This window comes from Homarus americanus, unplaced genomic scaffold, assembly GCF_018991925.1.
Source record: "Homarus americanus isolate GMGI-L3 unplaced genomic scaffold, GMGI_Hamer_2.0 scaffold47865, whole genome shotgun sequence".
NCBI lineage: Eukaryota > Metazoa > Arthropoda > Malacostraca > Decapoda > Nephropidae > Homarus > Homarus americanus.
The window spans coordinates 40,440-58,858 of record NW_024740134.1 but is presented as its reverse complement, the minus strand read 5'-3'; the positions used below and the strand labels follow the sequence as shown (position 1 = coordinate 58,858).

General features: G+C 45.8%; 1 protein-coding gene across 2 annotated transcripts in view; it reads left to right on the top strand.

Moving 5' to 3' along the window:
- The window catches only part of LOC121875219 (nascent polypeptide-associated complex subunit alpha, muscle-specific form-like), a 59,634-nt gene extending 41,627 nt beyond the window's left edge, over positions 1-18,007 (top strand). For both annotated transcript variants that reach the window (XM_042379682.1, XM_042379681.1), the window contains exons 3-4: positions 4,566-5,244; positions 15,020-18,007. In XM_042379682.1, coding sequence (XP_042235616.1) covers positions 4,566-5,244; positions 15,020-15,232 — 892 coding nt within the window. In that variant the 3' untranslated portion in view covers positions 15,233-18,007. The remainder of the gene's footprint in view (positions 1-4,565; positions 5,245-15,019) is intronic.
- Positions 18,008-18,419: the final 412 nt, after the last annotated feature.

Genomic DNA, 18,419 nt, shown 5'->3' with positions numbered 1-18,419 from the left:
ACGACTAGACACGACCCTGAGAGTACCCTGACACGACCCTGAGACTACCCTGACACGACCCCCTGGCACGACCCTGGAATAATCCTAACACGACCTGACACGACCAGATACGACCCTGGCACGACCTCAGAGTCATGAGTACCTGATGACCAAGGGATAAAATGAGATAACCCCCCCCCCTTCCCTCCCTCCCTCTACCTATCGTGGCCGCCCTTGACGCGCCTCCGAAGGGCTCCCCCGACAAACCCCTGGATTAGATATTGGTCTCGATGGCTGGGTCGTGACCAGAGCCAGTCGTTAAGACATCTTGATGCCGAGATTGTCTGTACCAACACTTGTACATCTGCGAACTCCTACACACACACCCGGGTTTATTTTTTGTTAATATCTTTGCTATGTTAGTTTATTCCTCTTGTAAATCGCCTTCTGCCTCTGTGAGTCTTTTAAATCCGATGTTGAGTAGACGTAAGAATAGCGTAATCTTATTCATCCGCCTCGCCTCCTTGGGCGAGACGAGACGGGGATGAAAAACAGTAAACAGAGCGAGTCATTACGTACCCGGTGGTGATGGGGCCACTCCCTCACGCTTCAGTACGCGACCCCTGAGGCGGCCACGTCCCTCCCTCCCTCCCTGACGCCCCCAGTGGCCGCCGCAGATGGTGGACGTGTCTCTCCTCCCCACGTGGTGGCGGTGCCCCTGCGAGGCAGCGCTGGGGCCTCCCGGTGCTAACAACTCCCCCGAGGTCAAAGGTGAGGAGGCCCGCTGCTCAGAGAAGGCTGTCGGGACCCTTCATCCCCCTCCCCCTGGCCGGAGGATTTATGCCTTGCTCCTCTTTATAGACCATTGTGTCTAGGGATTTTGAAGACTTCGAATTCGTATTGTTCTTGTGCGAGTCGTGAATTAGGGTGTGGCTTCTTGACCTCAGCATACGGGGAGGGGTGATGTTCCTGCTAAATGACCACAAGGCAGAATGGTACACTCGAGGGGGGTTTAAAAAGGTTGAATCTCCCACTGTGGTGAGCCGCATGTTGCCATAATCACACTTGAAATATCACTGTCTTAAGATTCAAAAGCCTTTAGAATTACATGAACGCGAGACGCCGCGGCTTGAACAAGGTGGTGATTTCAATGAGTATATGTCTGAGGCAAGGAGTGGGTCGGCTCACTCGGTGGTGGCAGTGACTCGTCCACCACCATCACCACACTCGCGTTACCCTGAGCGAGTAAATGTGTAAACTAGTGGTGAGTAAAGTTTTAACTGGCTGAGTAAAGGGTAGCGAGTTATCCCACGGGAGAGAGTGCAAGCTGAAGCCTCGGTACGTGACCTGTGGCCTCACCTGTAAATTACGGAAGCCTTGAAGTGTTGTAATTCTCTCTCTCTCTCTCTCTCTTTCTCTCTTTCTTACGTTCTTTTTTATTTTTATTTTCTCTTTTTCTTCATCTTTGCATCTCTCCTCCCCCTCTATTTATTCCTCTCTCTCTCTGGCACTTCATCTCCCTCATCTTTAATCATCTCATTCTCTCATCATTATCATCGTGTCCTCCCCTAAGGGTTGAGTCACACCCAGCGTTCCCTTCCCCATATATAGAATCTCTCCCTTGAGGTACCAACCTTTTTCCCCACTGACATATGTTTTCCCCCCACTTCCTTCCCCCTTCTCCTCCTCTTCTGCTCCTCTTCTCTTCCTCCGCCTCTTCCTGTTCTTCTCCTCTTCTTCTCCTGTCCTACTCCTCCTCCTGTCTTCCTCTTCTTCTCTTCTTCTCTTCTCCTCTTCCTCCTTTTCTCCTCCAAAAGTCACGGTTATGATTGAAAGTAGTAAAAGCGTTAAAGAGGTGACGCACGTGACAACGACTTAACAAAGCCACCATTAGCCCAGAACCTCACTGACAATCCCCTCGACATAACCTCCTGTCAAAGGGGTCATGGAGGGCATCCCAACCTTCCTGAAGATAAAGGGAATTCAATCCTCAATCGTATCGGAAACAAGGGTGAATCTAAGCTCCAAGACATAAGCCATTGATGCGTCTTGTGTGTCATTGAGTATCCTGGATGGGGTCAGGCTCTGATAGAAGGAGCCTTAGTTGAAGACGTCACGAAAATGAAGAAATTTGCATCCTGGAGAAGCAGCGCCATTTGTAATAACATGAGAACAAGAGAGAGCTTATCCTCGAGGTGGATCTTTGACCGGCTGTGACGTGGACTAGAGGCTGACCTGAGATGGATATTAATGTATAGGGAAGAACTTTAGTGTAGCTTGACAGGAGACATCAGGCGTGTCTTGGGGGGTGGGGTGGGGTTGGGTTCTGGAGTGGTAATTCATATCTAAATTATTTATGGGTAGAAATAAAAAAAAACCAGACGGAAACATACAGACAGAACACGGACAGAAATAGACCGAAAGATAGACATAAGGAAACACAGACAGAAACTAGAGAGAGGAGAGAGAGAGAGAGAGAGAGAGTATGCTGATGACGGGCAGCAGAAGTGGTCAGGCTATCACCTTCATCTCCTGATAGGTGAACCATCAGCCACTCACACCCACTCCGTCACGGTCATCACACTCAGCATATTTTGGTGGCCATCGATTAGGTTAGGTTAGGTTAGGTTGTGTTGGGTTGGGTTGGGGTTGGGTTGGGTTGGGTTGGGTTGGGTGGCCATCGATTGGGCAACCTTAAGATATCAGGAAATGAAATCTACCAAGTCTGAAATCTTTGTCCGAATATAAAGACTCTGAGAGATCTTTATCCAGGGGCCCAGTCATATCAGACCATGATCGCTCGCGTGAACTTCTTGACAGGGGAGGTAGGGGAGGGAGGGGGGGAGGGGAAGGGAGAAGGAGGGATAGGGGACGGGGAAGGAGAGGAGGGGGGAGGAAGGGATGGTCTGAATGTCTTACTGAAGATTATTATTTTTTTTTTTGGTTTCTTGGAAGATTAAGAGAGATTAGGGATGCAGCCTTATGTGGGTGGTCGAATATATTATTAATGTGAGTTGGATAAAGTGGATTAGTATGGTGTGGGTGGATGGAGGAGGAGGAGGAGGAGGTGAATTAAGGAGTGACCTAATGTGAACTCGAGAAACAGACTGACTCCATTGCACAGAGTCTCTTATCATGCCACGCCTTCTCCTCCCCCCTTGCTCTCTCCTCCTCTCCTCTCTTCCTCCTCTCCCCGTCACACTGCTGACCTAACTGACCTCCTCCTCCTTACACGCCCAGCTGCTCACTCACACGCCCTCCATCACCACTCACACGCCCACCCTCACCACTCACACGCCCACCCTCACCACTCACACTCCCTCATTACCCTCATACATAAACTTTTGCTTTGACTTACGACACCACTAACCCCTTACACCACTAACCCCTTACACCACTAACCCCTTACACCACTAACCCCTTACACCACTAACCCCTTACACCACTAACCCCTTAACCACTAACCCCTTACACCACCACCTAACACCACCACCTAACACCATCTTTACTAACGACTATAACTGTACACTCCATTCTTACACCCAAACCACACCCACCTTACATGTTCTCAATACCATTCTCCTACACCCAGCCACACCCACGTCCGTATTCTTTACCAGATATACACCCATGCAAATTCTTCAAAAGCTCGGCCACACCCTTTAAGCCACATCTCTTTCTCAGCCATTTGATCTTTTAGCTATATGCCCTTTTATTCACATCCCCATTCAACCACACCTCTCTGTCAGTCACACACTCCTCTCAGCCACATCCCCATTCAACCACATCCCTCTCAGCTACACCCCTTCAACCTTACCTCACCTCTCAGCCACACCATCACCACATTGACAGGTTCTCATCTCTCTCTTCTCTGTGATTGCTTTTCTCAGTGCTTGTCTCAGCTACCAACATGATCGTATTTCCTTAAGGCGTTAAATTCCTCTCAGGTGGAGTTTGTTTTTCTCGTATATAATGACTTAACAAATAGAACATGAGACTTAATGTGGATTTCTGTTGGTATGTGATTACTTTTTTATAATATTTACACAAGAAATTAGAGTGGTGTGTGTGTGGGGGGGGGGGTATGTGGAGGCCATGTGAGTCGTGATGATTCTTTAACTCTCGTGTGATTGTAACTTACCGAGAAGCCTTGAGGAGCTGTATCGTGGGTCTGATGTGGTCGAGGTGTGGCTGTGAAGGTTTAGAATAATGGTGTGGTGAGTGTGGTGATATGGTTGTGAAGGTTCTGAATAATAGTGTGGTGCTGATATCAAGGTGTGGCTGGTGTGTGTGGTTGGTGTGTGGTCGAGGTGTGTTTCATGGCGGCTCGTAATCTCCAGGAGGGCGGACGGCCGCGGCGTCTGCATTATTACGTTAAAACTTAGTCCCCCTGACCCACCCTCCCCCTAACACACCATCACCCTGACCCACCCTCACCCGCCCTCACCCTGACTCACCCTGACCCCTGCCTCCTCTTAGGGTGCCTGAGGTGACCAGCCACTAATGGTGCCTGATGTAGGTAATGTAATGGAAACTTCTTGACCTGCCGAGCGTGGCTAATGGCTCTCTCTCTGTCTCCCCCGCAGTTACTTCAGCAGTCCAAACAACGGGTTCCTACGTCATCCCCTGGGTGGCCTGGCGGGCTTCAAGCACGGGTCGGCGCCCTTCATCGGCGTGCCCACACAGCCCACCACCGCGGCGTCAGTCAAGGAGGCCGAGAAGAAGATGGAGACGATACCAGTGTCCTCAGCCGCGGGCATGTCTCCGCTGCCTCACCCAGGGGCGCCCCCGATGTTCCCAGGGGCCGCGGGTATCCCTGGTTTCCCCGGGTTCCCTCTGGTGGACATGTCCTCCTCGCAAGTCCTCCTCAACATGGTGCGCAACGCCTCGGCGACGCAACAGTCACAATTGGAGAACTACCTGCGGGGGGCCATGAAGCGGCCAGCTGACGCCCCAACCTCCCCTCTCGACCTCTCCGCCACCATGGCCACCAAGAGACCCCGCACAGAACCTTCCAAGTCCTTCGACGTCAAGACGTTGTTTGGTCTTCAACACGAAGAGGAGAAGAAGCTGGAGTCCAAGGCCCACACCACCCGGTCGCCCACGCCACCCAAGCCTCGTCCCACGCCTTCTCCGGGGACCCACAAGCCCCCCACGCCCTGCTCAGACAAGAACTGCACCACACTCGAGACCATCGGCCAGTGGACCGTCGACGATGTCTGTTCCTTCGTCGGGAGCATAGAACTGTGCGCCGAATATGTCGAGGTAAGTTTACATCTCCACCAGTTAATAGTTTTTCATTTTTTATGTTTCTGAATCTACTCCTCTCTGAGAACAACAGCCAAGAGTGAGAAACATTACACCACCATTCCCACGTGAGGCTAAACTGACCTGAGGGAAGTCTTACCGGCGGTCACTTCTTCTCCCTCTCCCCTTCTCTCCGCCCTAAAATCAATCAAGTAATTCCACAATGACTCCCTCCACACCACAGAGACGAGACGAAGGCGGCAATCATACCGTCACCGGCGGCCACATCAGGTCCTGTCCAAACATAGTGCCTATCATTTAGTAAATTCCTTAAAGGGGGTCTACCCTAAGTGTCTATGGGACAAAGGGTCTCACCTTCTGTGCCTTCCCCGGGCTATAACCACAAGAGCCGCGTAATGTCGCCGTTAATACAAACTTTCTCACGGCTACACCCAGCAGCTGTGAAGAAGACTGCCATAGTTAATGTTCCTCTGTGAATCGTTTAACACTTGACCCACTTTCCTGTCCTCCTATACAAGAAAAATACCCCTCCACCAACACAGGTATATCCTCCTACATCCTCACTACCATATAAGATTCAAGACATCCTTCAACACCAGACAGGAGAGACCAAACACTGGAGACTCACACACACACACACACACACACACTTGACCCTAGAGAGAAATATGTGAAGGCGACCATCTACTGAGGCTCATCTGGCTGGTCAAGGTGATATTACAAACCACATTACCTGGCGGCGAGTCTCTGTCATTAGCACCTCCCTCTGTTTGTTTCTCCCTGTCCTTTCCTCCAACCATGTGACATTCCTCTAGTCCTGCCCAACGCCTCTGCTACACCACTCTTCCCTCACACTCACCTCTGATGATGGGGTTGACAGGTGTTTCATTTCGCTGCGTTTGTGTGTAGTTTATTATTATTATTAATATTATTATTATTATTTGATCACATTAGAAAAACAAGCATCAGATATCTCCCCTCCTCCCTCCCTCCTTCCCTCCCACCTCCCCACCCCGCGTCTTGCTACACAGGCCAGGTATCGACACCCCCTGAGATTAATCCCTGAGCAGCCTTAGGCCTGGGATGATGTATGGTGAGCATCCGTCTATGTTTGGGAGAGTCACTGCAGGTGTGGCCGTAATGATCCTCGTGCCAGTGGATCACCTATCACTGGGGCGTGTGATGGATCAGGAGGATCAGTAATGGATTTCACTGCTGAGACCTTTACTGCCCCGAAACCATGAGACGGTGTGTTTAGGATGTGCTACCTGTACTTCTAACACACCTGTGAGTCTATAAAGGTATCTTAATTACTCACAGTGAAAGTCCATTACAAAAGTCCATTCTTACACGAGCCTCGAGAACACCTGTACAATATACCTAATAAATCTAATGTAGATATGCAAATAAATACTCATGATCCATATATATCAACGTCATTGGAACATTACCCCCTTCCCCCTTCACTAGTCGGAGTTCGAGCCCTTTCATTCGCAGTACGGGATTCGAACCCTGACCTGGATATATGCGGAAGACTTTGATTTTTGGTATAAATTCGATTTATTTTTTTAATGCGTATAAGAACTGTTGATATATATACTAAAATTTTGTTGTCACTTCTCGAGTCAAACTCAGGTGACTCTCTCCCAAATTCACCTGTACTCTCTCTCTCTCTCTCTCTCTCTCTCTAGCATAAGAGGTGAACGAAAGAACGAAGAAATTATTAAACAAACAAACAGACAGAATGAACGATATATACATCGATAAATAATGATAAACAGAGATATACAGAGAGAGAAGAGATAAGATAGAGACTTAACCTAACCTAACCTAACCATACCAAGACGTTAACCTAAATAAAACTCGCTCCTCCCTACGCCTCCTATGCCTACTACTTTTTTTATAGGCCTATGGATCTCATTACCAATTCTCACCTATTGTAGTCATGGAAATGCTCAAGTGTGTACTGTGTAGACTACCGAAGGGGGGGGGGGTAGGGGGAGGGATTATGGTAAGTGGTGTACGGTGGTGAGAGAGAGAGAGAGACAGACAGACACTAAGAAAGAAAGAAAGAAAGAAAGAAAGAAAACCCTCACCTCACCTCACTTACAGGATGCGATAGATAGCTTACCACCACCTCATACAATTGCACAGGCGAGCCAATTGTAAACAAGATCTTGATCAAGGGGGAGAATCGAATGGGTTTAACCAACAGTTGCTGGTGAAGAAACGTGTTCTGAGTGTAGTGGAGAGCTGTGGGGAATATCACTTGGACTCTTATAATCTAGATCGCGATAAGATGGCCGATATACAGTTGAAACGGTTCCTCCAGGTTTTAAAATAGGTTCCTTCGGGTTTAATAGGTTTCTCTAGGTTTTAATAGGTTCCTTCGGGTTTAAATAGGTTCCTTCAGGTTTTACTAGGTTCCACCATTCTTAAACCTAAAGTAGAATTGGGTTTTGGGACGATGGAAATAAAAATCGAAATATATAGAGCATTTGGTGTATTTTTCAAAGGTGGTGTTTCTTGAAGTCGTTTTCATAGACTTAGAACTTATTAAATCTGTTGTGGAAGGAGAGAAATGTTGTTTATTTGGATAGTATCAAAAACCTGTTCTTTGGGAATATATTTTTTTTTCTTAATGTTGATAGAAGAAAAACATTACAAAATCATTAAAACCACTTTGAAAACACACTTTGAAAACCTTTTTTTAAAACATCGTTCTTTAGAAAACTTGTTTATAATATTAAAACTTTCTCAATAATGAAGAAGAAAAAGATATATATTCTTTTTCCCTTGGTCGTAGATTTATTTTCTCTGCCGTGTCAGGAGGAAAAATACCAAAATTTAAGACCATTAACAAACCATTAAATAAAAAAATAAAAAAAAAAGTGTTGTTTTCTCTGGCGGTGTCGTGTCAATATATCAAGCGACTATCACCTCTCACCATCGGCGTCAGGAAGCTACCAGAGAGGAGGAGGAAGAAGAAGAAGAAGAAGAAGAAGAAGAAGAAGAGGGTGAAGAGGAGGAGGCATAGGAGGAAGATGAGGGCGACCTACTCTTTGGGGTCTTCGGCTCTTAAAGAGGAGGCAGGCAGGCAGGCAGGAAGACGAAATCACGGAAGAAGACTGTTTATTCTCTCTTCCTCCTCCTCCTCTTCCTCCTCCTCTTCCCCTTCCTCCTCCTCTACCAGGCAGCGTTAGCTTCACTTACTTTATCTGCCATAATTTCATGTTATCAGCGTTGTGTTGTATAATCTGGTGGCCTCAGGAGCGACCTGCGGGAGGCTGGTGGGAGGGAGGATGGTCACGATGCTTTCTTTCTCGAGATAAGGAAATTGTCGGCCGGTAACGAGAGGGTGTGCGAGAGGGGTGCGAGAGAGGGGGGGTCATCCTCCATCAGCTGGTAAATAGACTGTTGTAACTTTTCACTTTAATCTTCGTTCGTTAAAGATTTCGTTGTTAGTAGTGTTTTTATTATATTTGTTTACTTTTATTTATTATTATTATTATTATTATTATTATTATTATTATTATTATTATTATTATTATTATTATTATTATTATTATTATTATTATTATCAAATATTTGTCTCTAATTCTACGTCAATCAGTCTCAGATTAAGTTAAGTTACGTTACGTTACGTTACATTACATTAGTTTACGTTGTGATACATTACGTTAGGTTCCATCCGTTATATCTTGCAGTGGGATGATGCGTTTAAGTTCGTGTCCTCCCCACTTCCATCCCATCCCATCCCCGTCTCCCTCCCCTTCCCTTATCCCTTACCTCCCTCTCCCCCTCCCCCTCCCCATCCCCGGACCAGGAGGCCAATCTTCACTATATACAGCCAGGATTACACTCGTCTTTATTGCTTTACCAACTGCCGGACGGGATACCAGGCAAGGCGTTCTTCACACCGTGCCTGGCCAGCGTCAGCACAGTCGTGGGATCGCCAGGCAGATACCATCGAAAGTGGGAGCAGGTCGGGTCATGCCCCTCCTACCTTTTATCTCCTCTCCCTTCCTCCTCCTCTTCACTTCTCCTCCTTCTCTCTCTCTCCTTCGCTTGTCTCCTTCTCCTCTTCATTCCTCTCCCATTCTCCTACTCTTCTCTCTCTCAGGCACAGACAGACCTAACCTAACCTCGACGTAAACACTCCCACGTTAATACTATTTTCTCTCCTATGAAGAAAATTACTAGAATAAAGCCTCTAATTTATTACCTCAAAAGTATTAAAAAGTATTAAAAAATAACACGGGTGTCGGGTGTAATAGTGTAGAAATTATCCATAAATTTTCTAAAAAGTTTCAAATAAAAAAAAAGTCAGAAAAATGTGGAAGTTGTTTATATTTGAAGTCTAAAAGTTATTTATTAATGAATGAAAAAAATGAAGGGAAATTGATGATGAATGAATGAAAATATGAATGAAAAAGGTTGATTTTACTTCATAAATGACGGTCTAATTTATTGATAGTTTTTGGAATCATTACGATCCTCTTACGACCTTCCTACGACGACCCTCCTCCTACGACCCTCTACGATCCTTCTACGACCCCTCTATTATCATCTTACTCCCTTCCTACCTTTGACCCTCCTATTACCCTTCCACGACCCTCCCACGACCCTTCACATAGCACTAATTGGCTCCTTCTCCACGACTACACGGGGATGTAGTCATGCTCAAGGGGGCTTTTATAGAATATGGCCTCCTGACCCTCACCAACGCTTAAGGGGGTCGTTTATCCTAAGTCATGATAGGGGTCGTGTAGGTTGGATAACATTGCTGATCCACCTGACAGCCTTATCCATAACTCGGGTCTGGATGGATGGACTGGCTGGATCACCTGGAGAATAGGTATCCCAGCTTACTTCACCTTCACCTGATAATTAAGTACCTTGATGCTACCCTAACCTAACCTAGTGTATTATTAGAGCAGTTAAGGATCACGGTAGACACTGAAGCGAAGGTGATTAAGGTGTTTTAAGGTGAATCTCTCTCCCTCCTCTCCTTCTCCCCCCCCCTCCTCCCTCTCCATCCCTCTCCCTCCCTCTACCCCTCTCCTCCCTCCCCCCCTTCTCTCTCACTCTCTTCCCCTCCTTTGGTCGTGAGTACAGCTTATGTTAGGCATGTATTAATACTGACTGGTTTATAACACTACTATATAACGAAGGCTGTGTGAGGCTTGTGAAAGTGGGTGCCTGCTTTTGTCTGTGTTACCATGACAACCCCGATGTATGGCCGCTGCATAAACAATGGAGATGTGTGTGTGTGTGTGTGTGTGTGTGTGTGTGTGTGAGTGTGTGTGTGTTTATAGTCAGGAGGAAGTGGGTTACTTAACATGGTTGGATAAACAGAAAAGATTTTAATAAGAAGTAACTTTCATGCTAAACAAATATTGTATCTTGGTCCTCCGCTCAAAAGGAAAATTAACAGAATAATAAAAAGCTTTCCTCCTCCTCGGTGTATCGTAAATATCTCTCCTGTTATTGAGTTTGTGGCTCACGTGGAAACAATAGCAGTCAGAGAAACAAAAGCTCAATTAATAAGTTATGTGAGTAAGATAGCCATCGATAGGGACCGGGTTGCGGAGGTCATGCTCTGAGCTGCTTCGAACCACCAGCTCTGAACCCAAGCGAACCCGAGTAGCTGGTGATTTGTCGATCCAGAGAAACTACTCAAGCGTTTATCCCAAGTCTAATCGCCAGTTTGGTAGATTGATTCCAGTGCATTTGCATTGTTCATGAACTTGTAGGATGAGATTGCTCTGCTAATGCTCAGTCGTTAAGTATCGAGTCTTTGTTTCGAACGCGTTGATTTGCATCGATTAAGGGCTCGTTGCTTCGAGTTATCGTGAGTGTACTTCATTCTCTGCGCCATAACTCTGCCGCCAACGGTATCGTTTAGGATGTGGTCAAGTTTGGATTGCAAATTGGTTTAGATCCGTATTGTGTTGAGAGTAGAAGGAAATACATGACTTGAAGTAATGGATCACGAGACACACTCATTGGCGAGTTTAATGGAAAGACTTTATTAGATAATTTTACCCCATTATTTGTTTTAATAATTGAATGTGTTTGAAGTTGAATCAATCATATTATAGTATAGCGAAAATGTAAAACGATACTAAACCATACCTGAATATATCTTTGTATTTAAATGTCAAGATACAGTATCTGAAGGTGAATGGTAAGACCCACTAAACAAGGAGGGAACCTTTCACCCTCCTGGCGGTGATGGTCGCGTCGTGCCGGAGACAAGTCAGCTGGTGCTCACCACTGTTTGAGGCAAGATGGTTGGGAGGGGGAGGGAGGAGTTGGTGGTGAGAGGGAGAAGTGGGATGTACGGGAGGGAGGGGTTAGTAAGTGAAGGGGAGGGAGGACTTAGCAGGTGAGAGGGAGGGAGAGGTTAACAGGTGAGGGGGGGGAAGGAGAGGGTGGCTGAGGAGTGTGTTTGCTGTTGCTCTTAGCGTCAACGTTACTTGCTCTCCAAGGTCAACAAGGAAGCTCAGCTCTGCTTCAGGAACACAAGAGTTGTCGTCTCCAGTGTGTTTTACTATACTACTTTATTGAGCCTTAACCTTGTAATGGTGGACCACTAACTCATCCTCTCTCCATGATGCTTAATACCTATCTTCCTAGCTGTCTGTATCCTTAACTACCCCCCATCCTTCTCCTCCTATCCCCTCCTCTCCCAGCTACCTCACGGCCACCCCTCCTCCTTCTCTCCCTCCCTCCACCCATCCCGTCCACCCCCGGGGTCCTCCTATCCTGCAGCAGTGGTTAGTGGTGGTGGCTTTAAGTGGCTCGTTCATGACCTACCGGTGACCCCTCGTCGACCTCTCGTCCCGACGATAGCCCCGTGTGGCTGCTCCCCCGTGACCATGGGTGCAGGGGGGCGGGGATTATTTATGCTCATTATGTACCCGCGATGAATGATGCTTTGTGTTTTGGGCAGAAGAAAAAGTGTTGAGAGAGAGAGTTGAGAGAGAGAGAGAGAGGGCTTCTCTTATTCTCTCCTGAGAGCTCACAGATTAAACATAGAAATGAGATGGCGTTGATAGCGAGAGATTAAATACCCCCCACGTGAGAATTGCTGTGTAGGAAGGAATAGGAGGGTGTGAGAGAGGGAGGGAGGGGGAAGGGAGGGAGAGAGGGTAGTGTGTGTTTGTGTGTGTGTATGTGGGAGGGGAGGGGGGGTTAGAATTGTCTTGGGTGACGTGTGGTCGCTGACATGAATAAATGTAAAGGCATCCTCGGTCAAAAAGGAAGATATTTAGACACGGGTTCGAAGTGAATTTCAGAAACATTCACTGTCGAAAGCAACGCCATTCATGTGTCAGAGAAGCGCAGGCATAACAATACGAGAGAGAAAGAAAACGATAAAACAATGTGTGACCCTACCACCCTCCCTCCCCCTCCCTCCCTCCTCCTTTACATCCATCCTCAACATAGGAGGAGGAGGTAGGAGGATGAGGAGGAGGAGGCCGTCCATGCCGCTGCGACCTGAATCAACAAAGGTTGATGTGTGCAGCCCGGGCAGTGATGAAGGGCTCGATACCATCATGATTCCGGCAACTGGTGAATATATCAACATATATTGACCTCTTCCTAAGATGAATTTCTCATGAATCAAGAGACTTGTCTGTCAGGGAGCGCTGATAGCTACTGCCTAATGGTGAATCCCTGGCTGCTGAAAGATGTCGGGACGGGTTTGTGTGTGTGTGTGTGCGTGTGTGTGAATCCTTTTAGAACCTTCCCAGTCACTCATTTATCCACCGGCCATCACTCGCTGCCACTGACAAACAGTTTTATCCACTTATCCACACTTGGATCCACCCACCATTTATCTCCATACTCCTTTACTGAATTCTGTCCTTCCTCCTCCTCATCATCATCGTCGTCGTCGTCATCATCATCATCATCAATCACTATTCTTCATCATCAATTACTACCATCATCATCCACCACCATCATCCATCATCACCACCCACCACCACCATCATCATCCACCCACCACCACCACGACACCCACGCGGCAGCATGACCTCGGTTGTGACCTCATCTGTACCCTGGGGTCAGTGAGTCTCCCACAGGACAGAGTTTGACCTTAGGAGGGCGCAGACGTCGCTGGTGTCAGGCGCAGCGGGAGGGACGGGGTCAACCTTCTCAGGAGGCTGACGTGACCAGCGGGGCACCTCTCCCTGCCGTCTTGGTCACGAGCTAATTTTTAACAAATCGATCCCACGACTCACCGTCAGGTCAGCCTTACATCATCGCTCTCATCACCGTCAGCCCCAGAGTTGACCCGAGGGAGAGAGATGTATATATATTAGTTGCCGCGCGTCCAGAGCAGCCAGAGGGTGTAGATTGTACTTGGAGGAAAAACTGCTCCCCGATGCTGTAAAGGTTCAAAGACCTTATACTCTGACCCGAGATACAAATTCTGCCTCTCGATACTTTATTGGGATAAGATAATAAGCACTTAATTTATTTGTAATCTTTCGGACAAGAAACAAAATGCGCGCCTCCGTCGAGACGGTATTCTATTGGCTAACCCCACTATAATCACGTGACCCTCGCGGGCCAATGAGAACGTGAGTGGAAGGCGGGCTTGGCAGCACGATCAGGTAATCAGTAAACAAAGCTACCGGACCCCTGCGCGAAAATTACTATCATATAGCATGCAACAGCGTTACCTCTTGACCTCTTCCTCGGCCCTACGTCTCTGGTGCGGCAATCCCCCAGGACATATCTCTTATCATTTTTTTTAATTCGTCTGCGTGTAGCTTGTTATGGCCGGTCTGCGTCTCGTCTGTGTGGTGTGAACGAGGAACTTGATGGGGGTTACCTGGTGTCTGACGGAGATCTGTAGGTGGAGGAAGTGTGTGAAGTGTTCTACCTCTCGCTGTTGATATCATCTTGAGCTGACGTGGCCCAACACCTTCACAGTGAGGAACGATGTGCCTTGTGGGTGAAAGTTCTTCCCAAGTCTAGGTGACGTATGAAGGGAAATCCGCCATTCTTTATCCAGGTCGTGGTGCGGGGATGTTCTCGTCCGTACTAGTTTTATTATCTTCCATGTAGAGCCCTCACGGAGCCCCCCCTAGAGTCCTCCCAGAGCTGAAGATTTAGCCATTTCATTTCACTGTCGACATTTGAAAAGCGAAGTAAATCTCTTGGTCTTACTTGTACCTTCGTTGTATTCACTCATTAATCCTCAACATCCATAAAACCCAAACAACACGTAAACCATAAAACAAAAGAGCATCGCACAAACTATGGAGATACAACCCCCTTGCCTCCTTCACTGTCGTTTTTATACGTTTTGTAAACCCTTGGGGCCTGTCGCTACGAGCCAATCTATATGCTAACTGACCCAGGTAGTTGTACAGCGGCCAGGAAGAGACACACACACACGAAACACTGCCAATCAACCTCTTGGCTGTTGAAAAATTCTTAACACAGACTTCTGGAAACATATGTTCCTTCAGTGTTGGCAAAGAGTAGTCGGTGTATTTTTCTCTTATTCTCATGCATGATCTTAAAGCCCTCCACTATCTTACAACTGATTTCCATATTCTAAATTTGTGTTGAGAACTGAGTAGGATGTGTGATGTAGTTCGTTTAAGCTGTTATCAATGGCGGTAATGGATACACATCCATTTATGCCAGAGAAAACCTGTCTTGACGTCCCTCATCGCTGAAATCCCCACAATTATTGCGTTGTTAAGACACCTCCGCTAACCCATGATTCTCTCTTCTCCCGCAGGCGTTCCGTGAGCAACGTATCGATGGGTCTGCGCTGCCGCTGCTGACGGAGGAACACCTCACCTCCAGCATCAACATGAAGCTTGGTCCTGCCCTCAAACTACGTTCTGTCTTAGCACGTCGCCTGGGAGCCTGTAACGTGTGTCTCCACTGTGACCACTGCCACACGCAGACGCAGGAACGGCGGCCCAGCTCTGCCTCGTCAGGACAATAGGACCACTATATCGGGTTCACATCCATAGTGAATCCCCTCCTCGGGCACATTCACCAGTCCTCCGTTTACCGAAGTTGAGTGTTGGATGAATTCCGGTGGTGTTCTTACAGCAGTTTAAGGGAGGGGATACTAAACACTGCCTCCGTTCTCGTTGAGGTGGTGGACTATGCTATAATGACCTCAGGGACTTTAAAACCCCCACACCCAAAGGATCCTCCCCTGGGTAATTCCTACGAAGTGCTGCGTGTCTATACTGAAAGTGACAGTGTTATTAATGGCGGGGTGTAGAGAGGAGGAAACAGTCTACACAACACCCCCCTCCTTTACCCCCCCAACCTTTTTTTTTTTCGACGGCATCTGCAGCAGAGTGCGCCGTGGGGTCCTCAGTGAGTCAGTCGACGGGAGGTTCATCTTACTGAAAAAGTGTATTCCGCTGAAGTAACTATTTTTATTTCGGGGATGACCGACAAATCCAGGACAGTAAAGCGGTGGCCATTACCCCGCAGTCTGGTCTGAGCCTCCAGTGAGAGAACACTTCTACCCGCAGATATATATTTAAAAAAAAAGTAAAAGTGACTTAAAGACAAAATAAAAAAAACCATAGTCAAGTGGAGTCCCCGAGTAAGGACGTCTGAAGGTGCTCTTGTTCCCGTAGAGATAATGATGTTTACTGACTGACAGACGGACGAACTGTAGTTGCTGTTGCTTAGTCGACCAGTGAGACGATTGCCGTAGGTGTTCTGCGTTGTAAACAAGAGACATGCGCTTAAATAGGACCATATTCTGAAACGTAGCTCAAGTGTTCAGTAAATGGATGAATTTGTCACTAAAACGTATAAGGTGTGTTGTTAACGTGTCAAGAAAGGTCAAGGCAGTGATCTGTTGTTTATGTTAATTATTCTTTCTTCTTGTGTTCAGTATTTTTTTTTCTCTCTTTTTCGCTTCTTAAGTTACGTTTCAGAATTTGGCGCTGCTTAGTGCTTCCTGGCCCTTGAGAATTTGTTGTTCTCTGTATGGTCCTTCAAAAGACAAAACCCGCTCAAGATTTTCAAGTCAAAGTTTTTTTTTTTTGAAACTTTCTTTCTTTTTTGCTTTTTTTTTGTCTCTTCAGATTGACCCTTTTTGTTTTTTGTTGTACAGCCGATCACACAAAATGTACATTAAAAAGAATACCTCAACAGGTTTATAGTTGTTTAATTGCTGTTATTTTTTACATGCATTTGCAACTCATATTTTTTTAGACTGCAAAAAAAATAATTAAGCTATAATAAGCTAAAGCTAACAATGAATGACACGTGCTGTAGAGTATAGCTTCGAGCCATTGGTAGCTTTGCAAGGGAAGAGGAGGAGGAGGAGGAGAAGATAATAACAGCTGGTTGTTTTACACTCACCTGCTGGGTCATGACCTCAGGTGGACACGACCCTCCCTCTCTCTCTCTCTCTCCCTTACAAACCAGACCTGTGTAACCCAAAGATTATCCATAAGTCCAACTTCTTTTTTAGTCAATACTTTTTTTTCATGGTAGGGGCATGATAGAAATGATGCAGTATTTATTGATGTATGTTTTTTTGTGCAGCCTTTATTACAAAAAAAAAATACTTAAAGATGTTTGTGTAATTGAAAGGGTTGTCTGTATATAGATTGTTATAATTTTTTTAGTTTGTTGATGAAAAATTCTTCTTCCGAGGTCACTTGGAGAGGAAGAATTTATCGAGTCACTTCTGTGTTGCTCGCTGCGGTTTTATTAATGCCAGCCAGCAAGATGTCTTATTTAGTAATAATTTTTTTATATTATTATTATTGGTCATATTGATAAATGTAGTCACTCACTCATTCACTCACTCACCCTTCGAGCAGTCACTAACAAGACCATTCGCTTATGACAGTTGAGTTGTTTATTCTATACTGCTTGATCATCTTAACACATACCTATAGAAATTAACACATATTGAAGAGGCTAGTTACGTTATATTTTCTTCTAATACAAATAGGAAAAAAAAACTTGTAGTGTTATCCTAAAACACCCCCCACGAGCTTGTGGTAGCAGCCCTGATTGGTCGGTTCCCACAGGTGTCGAAGAGCCCTGATTGGTCGGTTCCCACAGGTGTCGAAGAATATGACTTGTTTTTTGGTACTCCCTCACTGTCGTCCGGCGTCATGGTCTGCTACGCTTCATCATTTTCCATTACCTGATCACTCACCTTCACTACATATCCTAAAGGCTCATCCTCTCTCTCTCACTTTCGTGTTTATAGGCTTTGTGTTGATACATCTCTCTCTCTCTCTCTCTCTCTCTCTCTCTCTCTCTCTCTCTCTCTGTATATAAAGAAAAAGTCGTTATTTTAAATTTTTGTAATGAATGGCGTGTTTTTATATTCTATTTTTAATAAAAGAAAAACCCGGTGGTCTGTCGTGAGCTCGGCAGCAAGGACTCCCCAAGTGGCTCTTTAAAGACATCAGCTGATCTAGAGGTAAACAAAATGAGTAGTTAAGACTCCTCTCTCCTCTAGCCTCAGATGTCTGGCCACACGGGGTTCCTGACACACACATTGCTGAGTTCCAAGACGCTAATGGGGTTGCAGGCAGGGTCGGGTATGAGCAATAAATATATTTAATAAAGTGAAGGTTTTCGATTTCTTGAAAACTGCCGAAGGGAGTTTTGAAAAAAAAATTTATATTGTTGTCTATAATATTAATTTCTATTGGGATGGCTTGTACTACACCACACACCATGATGTACATACCATAACACCAGAATAAAGATTGGAAAGATGTTTGTGTGTTTATTTAATTCCAGTTATCCTTTAATGATTTATATTTGTTAATTAGTTTATACATAATATTACCACCTATACTTTTAACATGTGATATATTCAGATATATTCCTGTACTGAAAGTATACACTGATATAGAACTTATTATTTTTTTACTATTTATTTTATATCAATAACACTTACCCATACAGAATACAGTACTCTAATATCTCCTGTACTCAAGGTGTTGGCATCGTACTCAAGGGATCAAATGTCATCAACATCTTGTATTTCTCAGTGAAGGTTTTAACGGTATATACTGAGACGATAGTTATTATCAAAATATAATTCAAAAGTTGGTGAAATATATTGGTAATATTTTTCTCCCAGGAACAAATAAACTGTGAAAGTAATGGTTGACGGAAATATTGAC